The sequence below is a fragment of the Pelobates fuscus genome, chromosome 11 (genome assembly GCF_036172605.1).
Source record: "Pelobates fuscus isolate aPelFus1 chromosome 11, aPelFus1.pri, whole genome shotgun sequence".
Taxonomy (NCBI): domain Eukaryota; kingdom Metazoa; phylum Chordata; class Amphibia; order Anura; family Pelobatidae; genus Pelobates; species Pelobates fuscus.
Window position 1 is genome coordinate 11,235,273 of NC_086327.1, and position 19,309 is coordinate 11,254,581.

Here is a 19,309-nt window from a genome sequence, read left to right on the forward strand (position 1 = left end):
GCAAAGTTGTGCATGTCCAGCAGAGACATTCCATCGGTTTCTATGGTGACTGCTCCACTTTTGGAACTTTTCCCCCAAAATCACATTTTATCCATTATCGTCTTTGGATTCTTGGTTCCTCGCCCATGATATTTTTATTTTATGAAGAAGCGGCAGGCAGGCTGCAGTAAATTCTAGTAGACTCTTCCTATTGTCAGATTTAGTTTCCATGCACTTCTGCTACACTAAACAAGCTATTGTAGGAGGCAGCCTTGTTCTCATTAATGGGGCCCATAGAATATAGCACAGGTTGTAGAACCAGCAGCATAGTCACTAGTTATCTTAATTGGTTGTATGAAATAGGACTCCATAGTGGGTCTTTTGGACAGTGCTGCAGAGAAAGTTACTGTTTTATTTCCAAATGAATAAAAGAAGATAAACCGTCACTTGTAAAATGTACCTCAGCTGACAGTGGTTAATCATGTTTAGTTATAGTTGAGAGCTGTAATTTCAGTTTATAATATTTAAGTAAATTTTCCCTATTTTCAGTGTTGGACAGAAGCGAAGTTTCATTATGACACCCTCCCTCCCCCTCATTCATATAACCCAAAGAATGAGCCAAGTTCGCACAGTAGTCAGATTCCAGGAGCTATCCCCCTTGGAAACTGAAGCAGTAAATGTTCAATGGCTGTAAATCTGATCACCAATAAGAGACCTGCTGCAGAGCCTATTCATGCTGGAGAGTGGGAACTGGGTGTATTAATGTCTTGGTGTTAAACTGTTAATGTTAAATCTAGCAGATTGCCTTACATAGTGTGGGAATGACTTATAATTTATTGTACTTAACTTCGCATTATGCCACAGAGCATATTTTAGATGCTTTATTTTATAGATCTATTATATAAATTTAGATCGTTGTTGGAATTCAACACTTCCAAATTATCTTTATGTTTTGGTATTGTGCTGCCCTAGGCAGGACGAAACTCGGGAACCCCCCCCCCCCATCTAAATTTGCCCCACCTCTTCATGTTTAAGAACACCACACTCTTTGACTGACAGACAGACACCCTCACTGATGCACACACTGTCATACACTCACTGACAGATACAGTCATTGGCGCACACACACTGTTTAACACACACACTCACTGGGAGACATACACACACCCTCACTGACAGACACACATTCACAGACATCCACACTCACTGTTACACATACTCACTGAAAGACCAACACACTTACATTCACTGACAGACATACATACACACTCACTGACAGACGCACACTCACACTGACAGACCCATTCACTGACAAACACACTCACTACCAGACACACATACACTCACTGACAGACACACATTTTTTTAAAATTCCAATCCACCCAGCCTCCCTATCTTTTGGAGTGATGGAATAGATTCTCTATTTGCCTGGGGTCCAATGCCGATCCTTTCACTGCTGGCCAGGTGGGTGAGTGGTCAATGCAGACGGCAAGGGAGCTCTGATCTTCCTTCTTGGCTCACTTGCATGCTGCTTAGTAATGCCGGAAGCCAGAGTGACGTCATATTTCGGCTCCCGGCATCACAATGGGGCGTGCAAGGGGAGCTGAGCAGGAAGAGCTCAGAAGACAGTGCTCCCTTGCTGCCCGCCTGCAAAATGAGCAGATGCCAGCCTTGGGGGTCCCTTGGACGGCCAGTTGGCCAGCTCTTGGGGCCCCCCAGGACAAGAGGCTAACAAGGCACCTGCCGGGCAGCGTTTTTTGCCACCCCACTGAAAGTGCACCCAAGGCAAATACCTTGTTAGCCTCTCGCTACATACAACGCTGTCTGGCTGTCACTCAGACAGCACTAGTTTGGTAAGCTACACAGAGCAAGAGTGCGCCTACCTTATATCTTTCTCAACGAGCTGTTCTCAGGGCCGGCGCTACCATTAAGGCGGACTAGGCAGCCCCCTAGGGCGCCCCTTGGGAAGGGGCGCCGCCAGGAGCGCCGGCCCCCCTAATGCTGCAGCCGCCCGAGCGCTCTGTAGAGAGCCTCAGGCGGCTGCAGCTTCGCCCGGGCTGGTGCGTCCATGAGGGCGCACCGCCCGGGCGCAGCATGAAGAGAGGAGCTGACAGGAGGGAAGCGCTCAGCGCTCCCTCCTGTCACTCCCTCACTGTAGCGTGGCCGAGCCCTGTATGATCCGCCGGTACAGGGAGCATTTGTCTCCTGTACCCGGACGGACTAACAGGAAGTGAATACTTCCTGTTAGTCCGGTCGGGTACAGGAAACAAAAGCTCCCTGTACCCACGGACAGTACAGAGCTCGGCCACGCTACAACATAGGTAGGGGAGGGTGGGGGGAATAAAGGGAGGGGGGAGAAATAAATGGAGAGGGGGGGGGGAGAAATAAATGGAGAGGGAGGGGGGGGAGAAATAAATGGAGAGGGAGGGGGGGGAGAAATAAATGGAGAGGGAGGGGGGGGAGAAATAAATGGAGAGGGAGGGGGGGGAGAAATAAATGGAGAGGGAGGGGGGGGGGAGAAATAAATGGAGAGGGAGGGGGGGGAGAAATAAATGGAGAGGGAGGGGGAGGAGAAATAAATGGAGAGGGAGGGAGGGGGAGGAGAAATAAATGGAGAGGGAGGGAGGGGGGGAGAATAAATGGAGAGGGAGGGAGGGGGGGAGAATAAATGGAGAGGGAGGGAGGGGGGGAGAATAAATGGAGAGGGAGGGAGGGGGGGAGAATAAATGGAGAGGGAGGGAGGGGGGGAGAATAAATGGAGAGGGAGGGAGGGGGGGGAGAATAAATGGAGAGGGAGGGAGGGGGGGGAGAATAAATGGAGAGGGAGGGAGGGGGGGGAGAATAAATGGAGAGGGAGGGAGGGGGGGGAGAATAAATGGAGAGGGAGGGAGGGGGGGGAGAATAAATGGAGAGGGAGGGAGGGGGGGGAGAATAAATGGAGAGGGAGGGAGGGGGGGGAGAATAAATGGAGAGGGAGGGAGGGGGGGAGAATAAATGGAGAGGGAGGGAGGGGGGGGGAGAAATAAATGGAGAGGGAGGGAGGGAGGGGGGGGAGAAATAAATGGAGAGGGAGGGAGGGGGGGAGAAATAAATGGAGAGGGAGGGAGGGGGGGGAGAAATAAATGGAGAGGGAGGGAGGGGGGGAGAAATAAATGGAGAGGGAGGGAGGGGGGAGAAATAAATGGAGAGGGAGGGAGGGGGGGAGAAATAAATGGAGAGGGAGGGAGGGGGGGAGAAATAAATGGAGAGGGAGGGAGGGGGGGAGAAATAAATGGAGAGGGAGGGAGGGGGGAGAAATAAATGGGGAGGGAGGGGGGAGAAATAAATGGAGAGGGAGGGAGGGGGGGAGAAATAAATGGAGAGGGAGGGGGGGGAGAAATAAATGGAGGGGGGGGAGAAATAAATGGAGAGGGAGGGGGGAGGAGAAATAAATGGAGAGGGAGGGGGGGAATAAATGGAGAGGGAGGAGGAGAAATAAATGGAGAGAGAGGGGGGAGAAATAAATGGAGAGGGAGGGGGGAGGAGAAATAAATGGAGAGAGAGGGGGGAGAAATAAATGGAGAGGGGGGAGAAATACATGGAGAGAGAGGGGGGAGAAATAAATGGAGAGGGGGAGAAATAAATGGACAGGGAGGGGGGGAATAAATGGACAGGGAGAATAAATGGACGGGGGGGAATAAATGGACAGGGGGGGATAAATGGACAGGGAGGGGGATTAATGGACAGGGAGGGTGGGGGAATAAATGGACAGGCAGGGTGGGGGGAATAAATTGAAAGGGGGGAAATAAATTGACAAGGTGGGGGGGAAGTAATTGACAGGGAGTGGAATTGACGGGGTTAGGAGGGGGAATGAGAGTGGGGAGGGGAGAAGAGAGTGACAAGGGAGGGGGAGAAGAGAGGGACACGCAGGGGAGAAGAGAGTGACAAGGGAGGGGGAGAAGAGAGGGACAAGAGGGGGGAGAAGAGAGTGACAAGGGAGAGGGGAGAAGAGAGTGACAAGGGAGAGGGGAGAAGAGAGTGATAAGGGAGAGGGGAGAAGAGAGTGACAAGGGAGGGGGGAGAAGAGAGGGACAAGAGGGGGGAGAAGAGAGGGACAAGGTGGGGGAGAGAAGAGAGGGACAAGGGGGGGGAGAGAAGAGAGGGACAAGGGGGGGAGAGAAGAGAGGGACGGGGGGGAGAGAAGAGAGTGACGAGGGGGGGGAGAAGAGAGTGACAAGGGAGGAGGGAGAGATTGACATCCATCACACACACACAATGCACCCCTTGCACACAGAAAAACACACAATGCATTACACACACAGACACACACACACACACAAGCAATTCAACTCTTACATACAATGCATCCCTTACACACACAGAAACACACAATGCATTCCTTACACACACTCAATGCACCCCTTACACACACACTCAATGCACCCCTTACAGACGCACACACTGCATCCCGTACATACACAGAAACACACATTGCAGCCCTTACACATACAAACACAGATTCACACAATGCATTCCTTACACACATATCAGGACATCCCCTACTCCTGTGAACAAACTATTTGGTGGAACATGAAGGTGGACCCTGGGGCCCAGACCATGAGCTGTGTAAAGGGCCTTTTAAAAAAATGGAGCTGCTTTCCGTTCTCCCAGAACACAAACAGCCTCCAGAGAGCCTGTTCTACACCAGACGAGTGGAGCCAGACTGCAGCTAGAGCCCATCATCATCCTCATCTGATTGTAAGTAGGCAATCTAGTATATTATTCGTGGCACTAATCTCTAATTTACCTCACATTAAAGGGACACTTTAGTCCCCAAAACCACTGCAGCTTAATGTAGTGGTTCTGGTGTCTATAGCCTGTCCCTGCAGACTTATAATGTAAACACGGCGGCACTGCAGCACTTGCGTTAGTTAACATGGGGCATTGTGATGTCATATTGGGGGGGGGGGAGGGGTGGCAAACTTTACTTTTGCCTAGGGCGGCAAAAATCCTTGCACCGGCCCTGGCTGTACTATAGCTCTTTGAGAAGCATAGAAAAACTGTGATCGCATGCTCACAGCTACAACACAGAGGATCTCAATGAGAAGCCTCTGATTGGACTATTCCCACAGCACAGACTGAAATTTTGGAAAGGTGGCAGACAGCAAGTCTGCAGCTTTTTAAAGCTGTTTTTACATATACCATCAAAGGAAGCATGAAGGAAACTATACATGCCTGTCTTCTTGGGGGAATAGCTACTAAATTATTAGAAACAAATTATTAATTTCATTGGAGTGTTCCGTTAAGTAAAAGCTCCCCATTGAGCATCCAGTAAGACACATGTATTGAAGGAAAGTCTCAATACATGTATAAATTGGGATGGACTTTAGGTCAATGTGAGAAATACAGTTTAGAAATGTATCTCCAATGTATAATATTAAATTAAGGGCCACCAAAGTTGGGGTAAATTATGCATAATGATGTAAATGTGGAGACTGCTTTATCTTATGACCTTCCGTTCCAGGGCCGGATTAACCTAGGGGCTGTTGGAGCTGCAGCTCCAGGCACATGCCCATAGAATAGGCCCATTGCCTATATTTTTTTTTTTTTACTACTCTTCACATGTGGATGTAGGGAAACAAAACTGGTGTGGACTTGCTGACAATAAAAAGGTAAAGCTGACTTTGCGCACTATGCAAATGCTCTTGCTGCTTCAGTCTCTCTAACTCTGTGGCATGTTCCCTTTCTTCTACACTCACTACATACACATTTTCTCTGAACAGACTGTATGACGGGAGCTTCTGCCTGCTAGTAAGAAGGTTAGGAGAGGAGTGGAAAGTGAGTGCAAGTTTTAAGGATGAATACGCTCTGGAATATTTTTCTATTTTGTTTTTTAACAGAGAGCAGGAAATCCTGTTCCTAATGCTCAGAAAGTTATGTTCTTAAATGTCAGAAAATCCCAGGTCAAAGCAAAGTGAAAGTTGGAGTTTTAAAGGTGGGAAAGCTTAGTTTACATGAGTCAGATTGTTCTTTTTGCTGCAAAATTTTAGCAGGGGGATATCATTCAGTAGACTTGTGCATTTGTGTTGAAACACGAATCTAGAAGTTGAATCTGGGGAGCCAAAAATAATATGAGTGATGGGGGAAAAAAGATGATTGATGGCTAGGGGGCAACCACTAAATGTTAAAATGTTAAATGTTGATTTTTTTTTTTTACTGTTTAGAAAGTCCTTAGAAAGCGTGGAGCAAGCGCATTATTAGAGGCATTGATGCTAAGCTCAGAGTGCTGTCTGCATAGTATGCCCTTAGTTGGCCAGCCTGCATGATTGGCAGGCAGCCTGACATGCACTCACGCCAGGTTGACCTAATTCCCTGGGCAGATTTTTTTGGGCATGTTTGGGAGGTTTTGGTTACGTGGTTCGCATCAGTAACTCACCCTTTTACCCCGCCCACCAAAAAGCTGCTTCAACGGACCCTTCTGTTTAGGGGGTATAGATTTACTTGAAAGATGAAAAGAAGACATTAGCATAGGGTATATGTTTTCTTAAGAGAACAAAAGTGGAAACCACCCAGAGTATGTATAGTGAACAAAATACAAAAGGACAACCTGATATAGGTCAAATATCCTCAAATGGAATCTGTGTAAGAATAGAAAGCACTTTCATAGCGTAAAAAAGTTAATCCAAGTAGTGTTTAACGTGAGATAGAAATACACTCACAAACGAACGAATATTCAGGCCTTTCACCCTCTCAGGGGTAGTGTGATGAGCAAAGAAGTCCTCCAACACGATATATGTGGATGTAAAAAATGCAATATAGTGAAGTTTGTTTATAAATATATAAATTCACATTTATTCATTGCACTTACAAATTAGCAGCATAAAACAGGCATCTCTCCATACATATATGGAACTCCTGGTGATGATAATCGAGTATCCACAGTCCAGAGATAGGGAGAAGATACAGCATTCAAATACAAATAAAAATAAATAAAAACAATTATAAGTACGTAGAAGTAGAGTTATCCAACGCGTTTCGTCCTATTTGGATGTCGGACTTCTTCAGGGATAGTTGTGGATCCACTTCTACGGGTTTTTATACCCATCAGCAACCTCTTCTTAATCCGATACACATGTGAACAAACATGCGTTTCACTGTGGAACGCAGAAATCCAGCGTGGAATGCAGAGAGCTTGTCAAACAGTTCCGGGTTGTAATGCGCATGCGCGTGAAAATCGCGCATGCGTCAACTGAAAAGACCATTGCCTGCAGGGGACAAAAGGCATAGAAAGGCGAAAACGCCTGAGAACAAAACCGATCATGTTTTGCTACAGATTTTAATAGAGTGGGAGAATTCCCAATAATATTACAGCAAATACTTTAGATATGTCTCCACATCCTAGTATGGATACACATATCTGTACATAGACACAAAATTAACTCCATAATGAAAATTATACATATATATACACACAACCATATGCAAGTGTAAATTTATAGAAAAGAAAGGGATTAAAATCCAATTAATATGGATCAGATTAAGGGCATGTAGCCCCATTTATAAGCAATTGGTGTGCAGAAATATTAAATTATAAACTTATTATGCGTGAAAATAGAGAGTTAGACTTACTTAAAGGGTCATATATACCCATAATATATTTTATTTTATTGATGTGTATGGAACTGTAAGTGTCAATTAGTAAGTTAAAGAACTTCCTACAAATGAGTTGGGAAATAGAACTATGATAAGGGATAAAAATAAAATTAAGTATAAAAATAAAGACTATACAAGTTGGAAGGAGTTAAACTCAATTGAAGGGTCATTTGAACCCATCATATATTATATTATATGGAACTATAGGTGTCGATTGAATTGATTAAAGAGCTTCCCATAAATGAATTGATAAATTGAACCATAGTAAGGGGTCGAAGAAAATTCCTTTAAAATATAAAAATTATATATATAAAAGAATATATATATAAAAATATATATATAAAAATATAATAACAAATTATTATACACTTACATATAGGTTGTATATACATGTGTAAACAAAGAAAAACCATGGCATCCAATTACAGAGACTATGACAGCAAAGAGAACCTTTTAGAAGATGATTAGATGAGACCCTGTAGATCTATTTCTTGGTTGAGCCCCATATTCAAGGTATTTAGATTAAAAATCCACCAGGCCTCCTTCCTAATTAATTCCTGTAGTTTATCACCCCCTCTCCATCCTAGTTGGACCGAGTCTATTCCATAAACCTGCAGAGTGTTCCAGGTGAATGAGGGGCAGGAATTGCAGTGTCTTGGTACACTATGGTCAATTTTATTTTTGCGTATGTTGTTATGATGTTCCAATGTTCTGGTGTGTAACTTTCTGGATGTACGTCCGACATATTGGGCACCACAGCCGCATTGCAATAAATAGATTACAAAAGTAGAAGAACAGTGGATATAATTTTTTATTTTATATGTTTTTTTCGTGTATGTGCCAGTGAAATCTTGGATTTTCCTTTTGAGGTGTGTGCAAGTAGAACAATGGCCACAGCTGTAAAACCCTTGTACTTGGGTCTTGAAAAGGTTATTGTAAGAAGGAGTGATAGGTAATAGACTGGGTGCCAATTTGTTTTTTAAATTGCTGGATTTTTTGTAAATTACTGTGGGAAAGTCTGGTAACACATCTTTTAAGATCTCATCTCTCTTTAAGATGTACCAGTGCTTCCTGAGGATTTTTTCTACCTGTCTAGCTTGGGAATTATATTGAGTAACAAACGCAAATTCAAATTTGCTAATTTTATTACTGTTATTTTTTCCCTTATCTGTATTATCACTTTTCTCCTTATTTTTATTTTTCCATCTGAATCTATTTTTTATTTTTTGCTCAGCTGTTAATAGTTCCAGACCCTCTTCACTTTTGTTAGTCAGTAACAATGATCTGTCAAAATTTAGTATTTCAGATTTCGATGTCTCCATTTTTTTCACATTATACCCTTTGTCAGTGTATCTTTGTTGTACAATCTTAGACTGTTCTAGGAACATATGGTCGTCTGTGCAGTTCCTTCTGAGTCGGGTGAATTGGCTCTTAGGAATGTTAGAGAGCCATGGAGGATAATGAGTACTGGAGTTATCGATGGCTGTATTACAGTCTGTGGGTTTAAAATACGTCTTGGTTTTTAATTTATTGTGTTCTACATATATAGTTAAATCCAAGAAATTAATACTGGAGTTACTGGATATCGAAGTGAATTTTAAATTATATTCATTGTCATTTACTTGACCCAAAAATAAATCAAGGTCTTCTGTGGACCCATCCCAAATAATCAGGACATCGTCGATGAAGCGCCGCCACAGGACCAAACCACCCCCACCAGGGTCCGCCAACTTGATGTGCTGGCGCTCCCAATGGGACACATACAAGTTGGCAAAACTGGGGGTGAATTTTGTTCCCATGGCGACGCCACACCGCTGAAGAAAAAACTGACCATTGAACCAGAAGAAGTTTTTGGCGAGTACGAACTGAATACAGCTCACCAGAAACTCAATCTGGGCATCCTCTAAAACTTGTGGAGATCTAAGGGCATCTTGAATGCAAGTAATACCTTTCACGTGGGGTATGTTAGAGTATAGGGCTGTGATGTCTGCTGTCGCTAGAATGTAGGAGGACTTCCACTCCATAGATTGCAAATCTTGCAGAATATGCCTGGTGTCTTTAATAAAAGTGTCTGGAGTGGAAGTCCTCCTACATTCTAGCGACAGCAGACATCACAGCCCTATACTCTAACATACCCCACGTGAAAGGTATTACTTGCATTCAAGATGCCCTTAGATCTCCACAAGTTTTAGAGGATGCCCAGATTGAGTTTCTGGTGAGCTGTATTCAGTTCGTACTCGCCAAAAACTTCTTCTGGTTCAATGGTCAGTTTTTTCTTCAGCGGTGTGGCGTCGCCATGGGAACAAAATTCGCCCCCAGTTTTGCCAACTTGTATGTGTCCCATTGGGAGCGCCAGCACATCAAGTTGGCGGACCCTGGTGGGGGTGGTTTGGTCCTGTGGCGGCGCTTCATCGACGATGTCCTGATTATTTGGGATGGGTCCACAGAAGACCTTGATTTATTTTTGGGTCAAGTAAATGACAATGAATATAATTTAAAATTCACTTCGATATCCAGTAACTCCAGTATTAATTTCTTGGATTTAACTATATATGTAGAACACAATAAATTAAAAACCAAGACGTATTTTAAACCCACAGACTGTAATACAGCCATCGATAACTCCAGTACTCATTATCCTCCATGGCTCTCTAACATTCCTAAGAGCCAATTCACCCGACTCAGAAGGAACTGCACAGACGACCATATGTTCCTAGAACAGTCTAAGATTGTACAACAAAGATACACTGACAAAGGGTATAATGTGAAAAAAATGGAGACATCGAAATCTGAAATACTAAATTTTGACAGATCATTGTTACTGACTAACAAAAGTGAAGAGGGTCTGGAACTATTAACAGCTGAGCAAAAAATAAAAAATAGATTCAGATGGAAAAATAAAAATAAGGAGAAAAGTGATAATACAGATAAGGAAAAAATAACAGTAATAAAATTAGCAAATTTGAATTTGCGTTTGTTACTCAATATAATTCCCAAGCTAGACAGGTAGAAAAAATCCTCAGGAAGCACTGGTACATCTTAAAGAGAGATGAGATCTTAAAAGATGTGTTACCAGACTTTCCCACAGTAATTTACAAAAAATCCAGCAATTTAAAAAACAAATTGGCACCCAGTCTATTACCTATCACTCCTTCTTACAATAACCTTTTCAAGACCCAAGTACAAGGGTTTTACAGCTGTGGCCATTGTTCTACTTGCACACACCTCAAAAGGAAAATCCAAGATTTCACTGGCACATACACGAAAAAAACATATAAAATAAAAAATTATATCCACTGTTCTTCTACTTTTGTAATCTATTTATTGCAATGCGGCTGTGGTGCCCAATATGTCGGACGTACATCCAGAAAGTTACACACCAGAACATTGGAACATCATAACAACATACGCAAAAATAAAATTGACCATAGTGTACCAAGACACTGCAATTCCTGCCCCTCATTCACCTGGAACACTCTGCAGGTTTATGGAATAGACTCGGTCCAACTAGGATGGAGAGGGGGTGATAAACTACAGGAATTAATTAGGAAGGAGGCCTGGTGGATTTTTAATCTAAATACCTTGAATATGGGGCTCAACCAAGAAATAGATCTACAGGGTCTCATCTAATCATCTTCTAAAAGGTTCTCTTTGCTGTCATAGTCTCTGTAATTGGATGCCATGGTTTTTCTTTGTTTACACATGTATATACAACCTATATGTAAGTGTATAATAATTTGTTATTATATTTTTATATATATATTTTTATATATATATTCTTTTATATATATAATTTTTATATTTTAAAGGAATTTTCTTCGACCCCTTACTATGGTTCAATTTATCAATTCATTTATGGGAAGCTCTTTAATCAATTCAATCGACACCTATAGTTCCATATAATATAATATATGATGGGTTCAAATGACCCTTCAATTGAGTTTAACTCCTTCCAACTTGTATAGTCTTTATTTTTATACTTAATTTTATTTTTATCCCTTATCATAGTTCTATTTCCCAACTCATTTGTAGGAAGTTCTTTAACTTACTAATTGACACTTACAGTTCCATACACATCAATAAAATAAAATATATTATGGGTATATATGACCCTTTAAGTAAGTCTAACTCTCTATTTTCACGCATAATAAGTTTATAATTTAATATTTCTGCACACCAATTGCTTATAAATGGGGCTACATGCCCTTAATCTGATCCATATTAATTGGATTTTAATCCCTTTCTTTTCTATAAATTTACACTTGCATATGGTTGTGTGTATATATATGTATAATTTTCATTATGGAGTTAATTTTGTGTCTATGTACAGATATGTGTATCCATACTAGGATGTGGAGACATATCTAAAGTATTTGCTGTAATATTATTGGGAATTCTCCCACTCTATTAAAATCTGTAGCAAAACATGATCGGTTTTGTTCTCAGGCGTTTTCGCCTTTCTATGCCTTTTGTCCCCTGCAGGCAATGGTCTTTTCAGTTGACGCATGCGCGATTTTCACGCGCATGCGCATTACAACCCGGAACTGTTTGACAAGCTCTCTGCACTCCACGCTGGATTTCTGCGTTCCACAGTGAAACGCATGTTTGTTCACATGTGTATCGGATTAAGAAGAGGTTGCTGATGGGTATAAAAACCCGTAGAAGTGGATCCACAACTATCCCTGAAGAAGTCCGACATCCAAATAGGACGAAACGCGTTGGATAACTCTACTTCTACGTACTTATAATTGTTTTTATTTATTTTTATTTGTATTTGAATGCTGTATCTTCTCCCTATCTCTGGACTGTGGATACTCGATTATCATCACCAGGAGTTCCATATATGTATGGAGAGATGCCTGTTTTATGCTGCTAATTTGTAAGTGCAATGAATAAATGTGAATTTATATATTTATAAACAAACTTCACTATATTGCATTTTTTACATCCACATATATCGTGTTGGAGGACTTCTTTGCTCATCACACTACCCCTGAGAGGGTGAAAGGCCTGAATATTCGTTCGTTTGTGAGTGTATTTCTATCTCACTTTAAACACTACTTGGATTAACTTTTTTACGCTATGAAAGTGCTTTCTATTCTTACACAGATTCCATTTGAGGATATTTGACCTATATCAGGTTGTCCTTTTGTATTTTGTTCACTATACATACTCTGGGTGGTTTCCACTTTTGTTCTCTTGTTACATATTTCCACAGGTGGTTGTGAAGTTCACCTGAAACCATCTCAGTATATGTGTATTTTCCTAGTGTATATACTTTATTTCTTTGTTTCATTATATGTTTTCTTAAAGCTGTATCCTGTGAGTTTCCCTCCAGCACCACCTCCACCAGATACATGACGCTTGGGAGGTATGACTGTTTTAGTGTTTTCTGTCGATACGGTTCTATAATTAGGCCCATAATAATTGTCAGCACCAGGCTCAATGGGCTCTTAATCTGGCCTGCTTCCTTTCTAGACACCCTGTGTGATGCCACAGTAATAATTAGTAGCTTCCTATCTTTAAACCGTTTTCCTTTTTATAACTACTCACTACGCCGACTATAACTATCCATCGAGTTACACAGCAGGGTACCTAATAAACATTCTGATATTGCAGCCAGGAAGTAAAGGTCATGATTTTAAATAGATCCTTCATTTACACTTGAAAACAGGACAAATAAAACCAGTCATAGAAGGAACTATTTTATTGTGCAAATAAAGAAAATGACGTTCACCCACCTGCATTATAAACCAGAAAGCAAGTGAATTTACCAATGCAGTTTACTCGGTTGTATGAGCTAATTTATTCCTGAAAACCGGATAATTGTGTATTCTCATTTGTAATTGCCAAGCATCATTGTTCTCTTGGAAGTACACTCTAGTTTTTATGTTGCCATTATGATCATGTGGTTTGTGTTTGTTTGGCTCCCACAGTGAATCTGGTAGACTTTTGCGGGCAAACGATCAAAAGCGATGGAATGATTGTAAAGTCACACGTAGACTCCAGAAAATACTACTTTGTATCAATGGGTACTGACTGCCGACTAACAATGCAAGCATCTGCTCTGAAGGACAAAGTTCAGTTCCAATTTCGCTTTTTCCTGGTATACAGCCTATTGCGCATGTCAAACAGTCCCACATCTGGACCAGGAGTGAATAATGCTGGAGACCCTTCCTCCACCTTGACGACCAAAGGTCCACATGTCTTCCATGACCCTTGCAATTCTGGGTCTTATGTTCAGTTTTATGATGGAAAAGACCAGAATTCTGAACCGTTAGGAACTCCTCTTTGTGGAAAGACCATCCCTAGGCCAGTCCTGTCTACTGGTAATTATTTAACTTTACGTCTGGTAACTAGGGGCCAGCAACCCAGGGTTGACTTTGTGGGAGATTTCACTTCATTTCGACTAGGTAAGTGCAACCATAAACTCAAAATCGTTCAGAGATCTTTAAATGTTTAAATGTGTAGCTTAGTGGTCAGAACAATTCTTGTTGTTCAGTTTTAAGGATGAATATGCTCTGGAATATTTTTTGTATTTAATTTTTTGACAGAGAGTGGGAAATCCTGTTCCTAATGCTCAGAAAGTTATGTTCTTAAATATCAGAAAATCCCAGGTCAAAGCAAAGTGAAAGTTTATTTCAGGAGGTTTATTTTTTATTTTTTTTTAATTCTTTATTTTTGTTGTGCAGTACATCTTCACAATCTGACATCGCCAAAGCAAATTCTTTGCATACCTCAGCATAGTACAGGGTCATTCCTGTTTTGGCATAATACATGTGCACATTTAAACATGGTTTTTAACTTTAAACTAGGTACCACGATAACTTAGTCAACATCATAGGTATAATGTAAGGTGTTCCATCTCTTAATTCGAATGCAGAGATAGCTGTACCTATATAAATTCGGCACCACACCCTATAGGAGAGGGTCATGGTGGCGAACAGGAGGAGAGTGTGAGTGGAAAGAACAGAGTAGAAGAGAGTAGAGAAGAGATTAGACGGGGCGTTGAGGCACGAGGGAGGAAAGTTGGAGTTTTAAAGGTGGGTATGCTTAGCTTACATGAGTCAGATTGTTCTTTTTGCAGCAAAATTTTAGCAGGGGAATATCATTCAGTAGACTTGTGAACAGGACCGGACTGGGAATTAAAAGCAGCCCTGGAAAAAATATTTACCAGCCACATAATGCGTTGCGCCAGCATAGTGTGCAGATACAGCGTTAGAAAAGAGAACTTAAAATTAAAAATTATTACTCCAACGTAAAAAAAGGCACTCATAGGCTTCAAAATAAACAGAAGTGCTGATTTATTTTAAGCAGACGTGCATGTAATCAATGTTTCAGACCAACTACCTTGACATATTAAGGAAAGCTTGGTAATGGGACTGAAATGGTGAATGTATGTAGGGCACAACTGTAAAAAATTGACGTTATCTTGTTTATTTTGAAGACCTTTAACCCCTTAAGGACGCAAGACGGTTCAGGACCGTCATCGGCATTTTTCCCTTGCCGACCGACGACGGTCCTGAACCGTCCTAAATTTAAAATGTACTTACCCGATCGCCGTCGTTCCCCCGGCGGCGATCGGCGGTGCTCCCGGTGTGGGGAGACTGCCTGCAGCCCAGACAGTCTCCCCATGGCGGATTAGGACCCCTGGGGCCCATGTGATCGCCCAACAGGGCGACCACATGGTCACAATAGGTGTCCTAGTCTCTGCCTGCAGGGGGACTGTCTGTGCTGACAGGCAGTCTCCCTGCAACTGTAAAATCATAAAAAAATTTAAAGTGAAAGTTAATAAAAAAAAAAATATTATTATATATGTGTATATATATATGATATATAGACATATATTATACCTATATAATATATGTCTATATATCATATATATAATGTCATGCTAAGTGTATTTTTATATTAATATGTACATATATTAATATAAAAATACACTTATAATTAATTTACACACGTATATATATAATATATATAATAACTATATATATATTGTGTATATATATATTATTATAAAATACGAATAATAAATAATTTAAATTAAATTAAAAAAATTAAAAATAATAATAAAATTTTTTAAAAATTATATATCTATACGAAATGTTATTCTAACTGTATTTTGATATTAATATATATATATTTATATCAAAATACACTTAGAATGAAATTGTATATATATCTATGTATATATAAATAAATAAAAAGAATACGAACTATTCATATGTCCATATACAAAATGACATAAATAATTATATAAATATACACGTAGACTTCAAATATATAAATATGCACATATATTTAAATTCTACGTGCGTATTTATGTAATATTTTTACATAATTAAGTTATTTTATTGATTGCAATTTAAGGGACCTGCCTGCCAACCCAGGCCGAAAGTCTAGAGAATTTAATTTGCTAGCACTGTATTTTACCCCGTAACGTTCTACGACACCCTAAAACCTGTACATGGGGGGTACTGTTTTACTCGGGAGACTTTGCTGAACACAAATATTAGTGATTCAAAACAGTAAAACATATCACAGCGATGATATTGTCAGTGAAAGTGACTTTTTTTGCATCTTTCACACATAAACAGCACGTTTACTGATGATATAATTGCTGTGATACATTTTCCAGTTTTGAAACACTAATATTTGTGTTCAGCAAAGTCTCCTGAGTATAACAGTACCCCCCATGTATAGGTTTTATAGCGTTTTTGAACGTTACAGGGTCAAATATATGGGTCAAATATTTTTACATTGAAAATGGCCAGGTTGGTTACGTTGCCTTTGAGAGCGTATGGTAGCCCAGGAATGAGAATTACCCCCATGATGGCATACCATTTGCAAAAGAAGACAACCCAAGGTATTGCAAATGGGGTATGTCCAGTCTTTTTTAGTAACCACTTAGTCACAAACACTGGCCAAAATTAGCGTTCAATTTAGTTTTTTACTTTTTTCACACACAAACAAATATGAACGCTAACTTTGGCCAGTGTTTGCGACTAAGTGGCTACTAAAAAAGTCTGGACATACCCCATATTGAATACCCTGGGTTGTCTACTTTAAAAAAAATTATGTACATGTGGGGTGTTATTCAGCGATTTATGACAGATAATAGTGTTACAATGTCACTATTGATACATTTTAAAAATATATGTTTTGAAACCGCAATATCCTACTTGTACTTATAGCCCTATAACATGCAAAAAAATAGCAAAAAGCATGTAAACACTGGGTATTTTTAAACTCAGGACAAAATTTTGAATCTATTTAGCAGTTTTTTTCATTCGCTTTTGTAGATGAATAAAAGATTTTTCACATAAAAGTCAAAAAACATGTATTTTTTTCAATTTTTCATCATATTTTTTCATTTTTTAAAAATTAAATTACATGAGATTATATAAATAATGGTATGTAAAGAAAGCCCCTTTTGTCCTGAAAAAAACAATATATAATTTATATGGGAACAGTAAAGGAGAGAGCGGAAAATTACAGCTAAACACAAACACCACAAAAGTGTAAAAAGATGCCTGGTCGCAAATGTACAACATCGCAAAAAAAGTCCAGTCCTTAACCCTTTCAGGACCGCTGACGGTTCAGGACCGTCAGCGGTAAAACGTGCGTTTGGACCGCTGACGGTCCTGAACCGTCATAACGGTCTGGGGCTACTTACCTGATCGCCGTCGGTCCCACGGCGGCGATCAGTGCTCCACCCGGTCCAGGGGGGTTGCCTGTCTGCCCGGGCAGTCCCCCCTCGGCAGATCAGGACCCCACGGCCATGTGATCACTCGATCACATGACCGCAATAGGTGTCTGTGTATCTGCCTGCAGGGGGACTGTCTGTGCTGACAGGCAGTCTCCCTGCAAGTGAAAAATCAAAAAAATAAAGTTAAAAAAAAACAGTGTAAAATCAGTGTAAAAAAATAATAATAATATGTGTATATATATATATGATATATATACATGTATTATATCTATATATAATATATGTATATGTATCATATATATAATGTCATATTAAGTGTATTTTTATATTTATATATACGTATATTAATATAAAAATACACTTATATTTAAATTACACACGAATATATACAATATATATAATTGCTATATATATGGTATATATATATTATTATAAAATACAAATAATATGTTAATAAAAATAAATAACAAAAAATAAAAATAATTTTTAATAATTATAAAAAAATATTTATATATGCAATTTTATTCTAACAGTATTTTGATATATATATATATATATATATATATATATATTTATATCAAAATATACTTAGAATGTAATGATATATATATCTATGTATAAATAAATAAATAAAAACAATACGAAATATACATATGTCCATATACATAATTACATAAATAATTTCATAAATATACACGTAGACGTCAAATATATAAATATGTATATATATTAAAATTCTACATGTGTATTTATGTAATATTTTTACCTAATTAAGTAATTTTAATGATTGCAATTTAAGGGGCCTGCCTGCCAACCAGGCCGAAAGTCCAGATAATTTAATTTGCTAGCACTGTGTTTAACCCTGTAAATTTCTATGACACCCTAAAACCTGTACATGGGGGTACTGTTTTACTCGGGAGACTTCGCTGAACACAAATATTAGTGTTTCAAAACAGTAAAACATATCACAGCGATGATATTGTCAGTGAAAGTGAAGTTTTTTGCATTTTTCACACACAAACAGCACTTTCACTGAGGATATTATTGCTGTGATACATTTTACTGTTCTGATACACTAATATTTGTGTTCAGCGAAGTCTCCTGAGTATAACAGTACCCCACATGTAGAGGTTTTATAGTGTTTGTGAAAGTTACAGGGTCAAATATAAGGCTTGATTTTACTTTTTTTTTAATTGAAATTTGTCGGATTGGTTAGGTTGCCTTTGAGAGCGTATGGTAGCCAAGGAATGAGAATTAGCCCCATGATGGCATACCATTTGCAAAAGAAGACAACCCAAGGTATTGCAAATGGGGTATGTTCAGCCTTTTTTAGTAGCCACTTAGTCACAAACACCGGCCAAAGTTAGCGTTTCTTGCATTTTTAACACACAAACAAATATAAATGCTAACTTTGGCCAGTGTTTGTGACTAAGTGGCTACTAAAAAAAACTGGACATTTTGAATACCCTGGGTTGTCTACTTTAAAAAAATATGTACATGTTAGGTGTGTTTCGGGGATTTATGACAGATAACGGTGTTACAATGTCACTATTGATACATTTAAAATATATATATATTGAAACAGCAATTTCCTACTTGTATTTATAGGCCTATAACTTGCAAAAAAAAGCAATAACGCATGTAAACACTGGGTGTTTTTAAACTCGGGACAAAATTTTGAATCTATTTAGCAGTTTTTTTCATTAGCTTTTGTAGATAAGTAAAAGATTTTTCAAGTAAAAGTCCAAAAACATGTTTTTTTTTTTTAATTTTTCACCATATTTTATTATTTTTTTTAAATACAATATTGGACATAATACAAATAATGGTATGTAAAGAAAGCCCCTTTTGTCCTGAAAAAAACAATATAGAACTTGTATGGGAACCGTAAATGAGAGAGCGGAAAATTACAGCTAAACACAAACACCACAAAAGTGTTAAAACTGCTCTGGTCCTTAACGTACAAACATCGCAAAAACAGGCCGG

General features: G+C 39.6%; 1 protein-coding gene across 1 annotated transcript in view; it reads left to right on the forward strand.

Annotated features, from left to right (window-relative positions):
* Positions 1-19,309, forward strand: part of LDLRAD2 (low density lipoprotein receptor class A domain containing 2) — a 33,390-nt gene that overhangs the window by 3,758 nt on the left and 10,323 nt on the right. The window contains exon 2 of the mRNA XM_063435846.1: positions 13,548-14,028. Within this exon, the coding sequence (XP_063291916.1) occupies positions 13,548-14,028 (481 nt within the window). The remainder of the gene's footprint in view (positions 1-13,547; positions 14,029-19,309) is intronic.